Consider the following 8,032-nt stretch of genomic DNA (forward strand, 5'->3'; position numbering starts at 1 on the left):
TTATTTTATTTTATTTAATTTAATTTATTTATTTATTTATTTTTGAGTCAGAGTCTCACTCTGTCGACAGGCTGGAGTGCAGTGACACAATCTCAGCTAACTGCAACCTCCGACTCCCTGGTTCAGGCGATTCTCCTGCCTCAGCCTCTCAAGTAGCTGGGACTACAGGCATGCACCACCATGCCCAGCTAATTTTTGTATTTTTAGTAGAGACGGGGTTGCACCATGTTGGCCAGGCTGGTCATGATCCGCCCACCTGACCTCGTGATCCGCCCACCTTGGCCTCCCAAAGTGCTGGGATTACAGGTGTGAGCCACCGTGTGTGGCCTCTGGAGTTTCTTTTATAAGGGCACTAATCCCATTCATGAGGACTCTGCCCTCATGACCTAATCACATCCCAAAGTTTTCACTTCCAAATATCATCACATTAGAGATTAGGTTTCTACATATGAATCCACCAGGGGAGACACAAACATTCAGTCTATGGCAGGCACCAACTCATAGAAAACACAGAATAATAAGTAAAATACTGGGAAAAATAGATGTGAAATACTTAGTAAGTTTAGGTTTTAAAAGTTTGAATTTAAAAGTTTAAATTCAGGGGGGTGGTTTATTTAAATTAGTGGAAAATATTATGGAATTGATGTCAGGTCAGTATAGAGAATAGCAATGAGTTAGTTGTTCAGAGTAGCAGTTGGTTGCTTTGGGAGATAGCTTCTTATATCGTTAGTATATAAGATATATACTTATATGCCATAAGTATATAAGATACATACTTATATGCCATAAGTATATGATACATACTTATATGCCATAAGTATATAAGATACATACTTATATGCCATAAGTATATAAGATACATACTTATATGCCATAAGTATATAAGATACATACTTATATGCCATAAGTAAGTATATACTATAAGTATATAATTTTCCATATAATGGAAAATTACGTTGCTGGATTATGAGAGGATTCAGGTGTTGTCTGTACCACTCAGTCTTATGATGAACAGATCTGGTAATGCTATATCGATTCCAAACTATATCTTCATTTTTCATTGATTAGAATTTCTATATGTTTCTATTTACATGTTTCTAAAATTGGACACAATTGCTAATTTATGGTTTAATTAGTATAAAGTATGGCTCTCTTCTTACCAGTGAGAAATGTGTAAGTTTTAAAATATATATATACAAAATATAGCTACAGGTTATGTGCATTTTTAAAAAAAGTATGTGGCCGGGCGCGGTGGCTCACGCCTGTAATCCCAGCCCTTTGGGAGGCTTAGGCAGCGGATCACGAGGTCAGGAGTTTGAGACCAGTCTTGCCAACGTGGTGAAACCCTGTCTCTACTAAAGATACAAAAAATTAGCTGGGTGTAATCCCAGCTCCTCGGGAGGCTGAGACAGGAGAATTGCTTGAACCTGGGAGACAGAGGTTGCAGTGAGCCAAGATCATGCCGTTCCACTCCAGCCTAGGGGACAGTGCGAGACTCCATCTCAAAAAAAAAAAAAAAAAAAAAAGGAAGCGAAGATGTTCATTGGAAAATGCCTAATGGTAACCGTTAGTTAAATATTAATCTTACCTTTGGAAGTTGTGTGCTATGAATGCAGTAAGATGACTTTCAGATTATTAGAAATCTTTATCTTTCAGTAAACTTGTCTACATTCTAAATATGCATCCATATAAAATTTGTTAAGGATGTACCTATGTAAATATTATGTACATTTGTACATATTATTACATAATGACTGTAATAGTGATTTTTCAGCATAAATATAACATTTACTGCTTTTTTCCCCATCTCTCTCCCCCTTTAGGATGTGTTTAGCTTTCAAGTATCTCCTAATATGAATCCTATCAAAGTAAATGAATTGGCAATCCAAAAACGTTTGACTATTCATGGGAAGGAAGATGAAGTTAGCCCCTATGATTATGTGTTGCAAGTCAGTGGGAGAGTAGAATATGTTTTTGGTGATCATCCACTAATTCAGTTCCAGGTATGTATATTAACTATATTAATTATATTTATCAGAAAAGTCTATGAGTATATACATGTATTTTTATTTCTGATTTTAAAAATGTGTTCCCATAGTGGAACATTTGGAATATACAGAAAATTATACAGTATTAAATAGTATATATTTATAATAGTACTTACCTCTGAAATAATCATTGTTACAATTTTGGCATGTTTTTGTCTCTTTTGCAGTTATGTATGTATTTTAGCATAATGATTGTACACACGAATATGTGTATGTATGTGTTTTTATTCTGCTTGGCTTTTTTTGTTGTTGTTTTTTTGAGACAGAGTGTTGCTCTGTCGCCTAGGCTGGAGTACAGTGGCATGCAGTCTTGGCTCAGTGCAGCCTCCATCTCCCAGATTCAAGCAATTCTCATGCCTCAGCCACCCCAGTAGCTGGGATTACAGGTGTGCGCCACCATGCCCAGCTTCTTTTTGTATTTTTAGTAGAGATGGGGTTTCACCATCTTGGCCAAGCTGGTCTCAAATTCCTGGCCTCAAGTGATCCGCCCACCTTGCTTGGCCTTTCCAAGTGCTGAGATTACAGGCGTGAGCCACCGTGCCCGGCTCATTCGGCTGTTTTGATTGTTTCAGTTTGTCTTATAATTATTGTCTTACATTGTTATGAATTTTTAACACTGTTATAGCTGCTTTCTATTTCATCATATGGTATAAATGTGAAATATTCTGGAGGAGGTAAAGTATTTAAAAATTGATTAAATGGTCATCCATTGAATTGTGTAAAAACTTATTTGGGATTATCCATTAGCTAAGTAAAGGAAAACTTTTCAATTCCAGTCTGAAATATTTATGCGTGGAATTTCCCTTTCCCCTTTTTTGTTACTTCCATGTATGGCAAGAATTTTGCAAGCATTAGGTTTGACCATTCTCAAAAGCCTTTCTTAATCATTCATATATTTGTTTATTTTCATTTAATTAAGATTTCTTTGAGAATATGCTTCTGTACAGCACTGAATTGCCCCCAGATTATTTTTGGAGTAAAGTTGAGTTTAAATATGCTATGTGCAGTGCAGTACCCCTCCCACTATAAGGTCTACTGTTTAACGACTAGGTCCTTGGCTTTGCCTTCAAATAACGTGAAGATGTTTTTGTTGAAATACCTTGGAGACTAAAAAAGAGTCATCATGTAAGGAATATTATTATAAGTGCCCAGTTAGAGGTTAGTAGTTACAGAATTTTAGGAAAATCTTGTTATTTTGTGATATTATTATTGTTGTTGTTTAAACAAGAGAGATATAGGCATGCCAATTATAAAGTGATGTGTGTTTGAGAATATGAAGCTGCAGTTTATTAGCAGGTAACATGGTGTTACACCTCTTCTTAGGTTTCTGGTGTGGCCCTTAATTTTTGTGATTTAGTACATGTGAGGTCTAGGAGCAGTTATAACTTAGTGCACAGCTTTGGGAGTTGTGGTATTCCGATAGTAAGCTATTGATGTCTAGCCCATAAGAAGAAACAAGATGAAAAGTGCTTGGTGGGCAACCTAGAAGTACTGACTTTTCTTCATGTTCTGCCATCATTCAAGTAGATTCCTGCTTCTTTAACGTTTCTTTTTACCTTAAGAGGTGTAAAGGAGAATGTGTATTTTACCAGCATTATCCTTTATTATTATAAAGAAAAACAGAAGCGTGTATGTGTTTTGTGCAGGGTTAGACAGGAGATACCCTGTACAAAAGACAGACAGAGAGAAAGAATATACAGTATAGGCAAAGGAATGTGAGAGAAATGGATCTTTCTTTTCTTTTCTTTTTTTTTTTTGAGATGGAGTCTTGCTCTGTCGCCCAGGCTGGAGCGCAGTGGCGCGATCTTGGCTCACTGCAAGCTCCGCCTCCTGGGTTCACGCCATTCTCCTGCCTCAGCCTCCCGAGTAGCTGGGATTACAAGCAGCGGCTGCCACCACGCCCAGCTAATTTTTTTGTATCTTTTAGTGGAGACGGGGTTTCACTATGTTAGCCAGGATAGTCCTGATCTCCTGACCACATGATCTGCCTGCCTCGGCCTCCCAAAGTGCTGGGATTATAGGCGTGAGCCACCGCACCTGGCCAAAAAGGATCTTTCATAGTGAAAAGTTTTTGGATGAATATATTTATCATAATATCATATATAACTTCTGAGAGACATTTTGGAAGGTTTTTTTCTTTGATAAAATGTATTTTAATGGTTCTGAATTGAATTACAATACATTGAATCACACTCTAGATCTGTAGAGGACATTCATTCTTCTGAGGAATACATTGGATTCCTATTCACTTTGTTAGGAATCTTTGGTAATATGAATAATCACCCCTTTTCTTATATGCCTCTGGAGAGTCATTCTGGTTTTGTGGAAATAAAGTGGAACATCAAACTGGGATGATTGGTAGGTTTTTGCTGGGAAGATAGCTGGTAATACTTGCCTAGAACTCTGTGATGGAAAGGGGCCGTCTCAGGGATCGACAGAAAGTGTGAATCTGCCACATGCGAACCATACGTTCAGCTTTTCTAGGAAAGCTGAAAGTATGGCTGAAGTATGACTTTAGTGTTAGACAAGTGGGTTTAAATCTAGGTTTTACAGATACTAGGTGTGTAACCTAACCCTTCTGAGTTTCATTTCTTTAATATGTTAAGTGAGTGTAATGAGATTAGCTGTAACATACAATAATTGTCTAACTCAGTTCTTTAGGTACTTAGTGTTCAGTTAATGATAGCTGTTTTTTTGTATGGTGATTTTAAATTCTCATATTCTTAGGCTGGGCTTGGTGGCTCACACCTGTAATCCCAGCACTTTGGGAGGCCAAGGTAGGCAGATCACTTCAGCTCAGGAGTTCAATACCAGCCTGGGTAACATGGCAAAACCTCATCTCTACAAAAAATATAAAAATTAGCTGGGCATGGTGGTGCGTGCCTGTAGTCCCAGGTACTCCAGAGGCTGCGGTGGGAGGATCACTTTAGCCCAGGAGGTCGAGGCTGCGGTGAGCTGTGATCCTGTCACTGCACTCCAGCCTGGGCAACATAGACCCTGTCTCAAAAAAAAAAAAAAATTTTTTTTTATATTCTTGATATTCAGCTGTGGTTTAAGACATACTTTCACAGTGCATTTGATATAGTGTTGTTCAGCTTCATTTTATTCTATTGATTTAGGTGTCGGCTTGAAAATCAATACCTTCCTCTTTCTTGCCCCTATAGTATATCCGAAACTGTGTAATGAACAGGACCCTGCCCCATTTTATACTTGTGGAATGCTGCAAGATCAAGAAAATGTATGAACAGGAAATGATTGCCATAGAGGCTGCCATAAATCGGAATTCATCTAACCTTCCTCTTCCATTACCACCAAAGAAAACGCGAATTATTTCTGTAAGTTTTATTTCTGAACCTTTAGTAACCCCAAAAGGTATGTGATTGTGTTAGTTTACATAAGTTTCACACATATTTCCTTTGCTCACTTCTCCTTCTGTGAAAACCAATGCATATTTGCCAAAATTGATCACCATTTATTTAAAATTATCTTTCTAGATACTATTATTTTACTCAAGCTACAATTAAATGTAAATATGCTGTTTATACTTTTGGTGTTTCTTTTGATGAAGAAAATGTCATCAAATTAGAGATTTTGATTTAAATATAGGACTTCAATGAGTAATTGGAGACATTCTAATAGAAAAGTTAGATGTGCAGACATAATTGAATTAACCAGTATATTTCATTTCTATCAGCTTAACCATTGGTAGTGTTTTTGGTATAATTTGTCTACCTTCTTAATACCGAATTATTTTAGTACTAAACATTTATGAAGGGCACTATTGTTTTTCAGAATGTAATATATTTGTATAAAGCAAATGTTAAATTTGTCTTTATTTGAACAGTTAACACTTAGTTACTCAGTCATCACAAATTGTATATTGAACTGCTCCTTGATGATGTTATTTCTATATTAATATAAATGGTCAACTCAATTTATAAAAAGCTTTTATTATTATTTGTTAATGCTTTTTAATTTAGTGATATCTCTTAGTATTAGTGGAATGCTGCCTATGTTTTGCCATGAAAGCCAAGTGCTAGGGGTTATAATGCTTAATGTAGTGCGTGTGACTTTTAGTTGTTAGTTTAGAACTCTATTTTCATAGTTTTGCCAGTAGACATTAGAACTGATGACAATTACATTGCTAGCATAGAATATTCATTTCTTTCATTAAAATAATTTGTATTTGTTTTATTCTTTTACAGCATGTTTGGGAAAATAACAACCCTTTCCAAATTGTCTTGGTTAAGGGAAATAAACTTAACACAGAGGAAACTGTAAAAGTAAGTACTCACTAAGATTTGAATTTGCCATCTGCTCCAGTGTTTGAATAACTCACTGATATGCTCAGTAATGTCACATTGGAGATTGAATTTTACCCATATTGGTCAATTACATGATGTAGAATATGGTAATTTATTATAAGACTATTGAGAATTTTTGTTCAAAATTTGAAAATTTCCTTTTAAAATTCAAAGACTTTTGAATCATTAGAGATCTACTGGAAAGATTGACATTATTTTTCTAGTATATATTACATATTTCTTCTGTGTATTATACAGAAGAAATATATAATATAGATGGGTGAGACTGTGAAGAAAGTTAAGAGAAATAATTCAAAGGTACAAAGATAGAGTTATCTTGGTTGAATGATTCTAGAGAGCTAATGTACAACCTGAAGACTATAGTTAATAATATTTTATACAGGAAATTTGCTAGGAGAGTAGATTTTAGGTACTCTTACCACTCCTCACTCAAAAAAACAAAGGTAACTGTATGTGATGATGGATATGTTAAATTTCAGCAAGTGAAATTTAAGCCAAAACTATAGATCTTATGTTTTTATGCAAGCTTACTCTCCTCTCTCAGCCTTGCCTAGAGCTGCACTGAACCCCTCTTTCAGTCTTTTTTTTTTTCTTTCCTTTTAAACTTGCTGAGCACAGAGAACATATAATGCCATTTCCTGTAAGAAAGTAGATTACTACGTTATGGACCACAAGTTGTTAACACGTGGGGGTTTATTGCTCAATCCCATACATTTAAATAAAGGCTTAACAAAGCATTTTGTCTCAGAGTATAAAGCGTTTATTTTCCCTAATTTGCTGGGTTGGAAATTAAGTGAATAATTTTTGTGATCCAAGAAAAGATTTGGTTTGTTTGAAATGTTTGTTGCTGTGAAGATAAATTCAGGAGCCCTTTGCCAAAAATTATCAATATCTTGCTTTTGTACATGGGCATTAAAGATTTTGGGGGAGAGTAGAAGGTTGGTTACCACCTTTGGTGTTAGACAAGTGAGTGAGGCTGTGAAAAAAGTTGAGAGAAATAATTCAAAGGTACAAAGAGTTATCTTGGTTGAATAATTCTGGAGATCTAATATACAACATGAAGGCTATAGTTAATAATGTTGTATACAGGAAATTTGCTAGGAAAGTAGATTTTAGGTACTCTTACCACTCCTCAAAAAAGAAAGGTAACTGTGTGTGATAATGGATATGTTAATTTACTTGACCATGTAGCAAGCACTTTATTCTATATTAAACCATCATGTTGTACACCTTAAATATTTGCAGTCTTAGAAGAAGATTCTTTGAGTAGCTATCATTAAAATAAAGGCTTTGCTTTTATATCCTCTGCTAGATTTTCTTTTCTTTTTTTTTTTTTGAGATGGAGTCTCACTCTGTTGCCCAGGCTAGAGTACAGTGGCACGATCTCGGCTCACTGCAACCTCTGCCTCCCAGGTTCAAGTGATTCTTCTGCCTTAGCCTCCCTAGTAGCTGGGACTACAGGTGCACGCCATCACACCTGGCTAATTTTTGTATTTTTAGTAAGGACAGGGTTTCACCATATTGGCCAGGCTGGTCTCGAACTCCTAACCTCGTGATCTGCCTGCCGTGGCCTCCCCAAGTGCTGGGATTGCAAGTGTGAACCACTGCGTCTGGCCTAGATTTTTCTTTTTTTTTTTTTTTTCCTTTTTTTTTTTTTTT

The 8,032-nt window shown here is 36.0% G+C and overlaps 1 protein-coding gene across 1 annotated transcript in view; it reads left to right on the top strand.

Annotated features, from left to right (window-relative positions):
• PIK3CB (phosphatidylinositol-4,5-bisphosphate 3-kinase catalytic subunit beta) overlaps nucleotides 1–8,032 on the top strand; it is a 195,695-nt gene that overhangs the window by 100,310 nt on the left and 87,353 nt on the right. The window contains 3 exon segments of the mRNA XM_017895819.1: nucleotides 1,824–2,003; nucleotides 5,213–5,383; nucleotides 6,254–6,331. Coding sequence (XP_017751308.1) covers nucleotides 1,824–2,003; nucleotides 5,213–5,383; nucleotides 6,254–6,331 — 429 coding nt within the window.

Source organism: Rhinopithecus bieti, unplaced genomic scaffold, assembly GCF_001698545.2.
Source record: "Rhinopithecus bieti isolate Rb0 unplaced genomic scaffold, ASM169854v2 scaffold_26603, whole genome shotgun sequence".
Taxonomy (NCBI): Eukaryota; Metazoa; Chordata; class Mammalia; order Primates; family Cercopithecidae; genus Rhinopithecus; species Rhinopithecus bieti.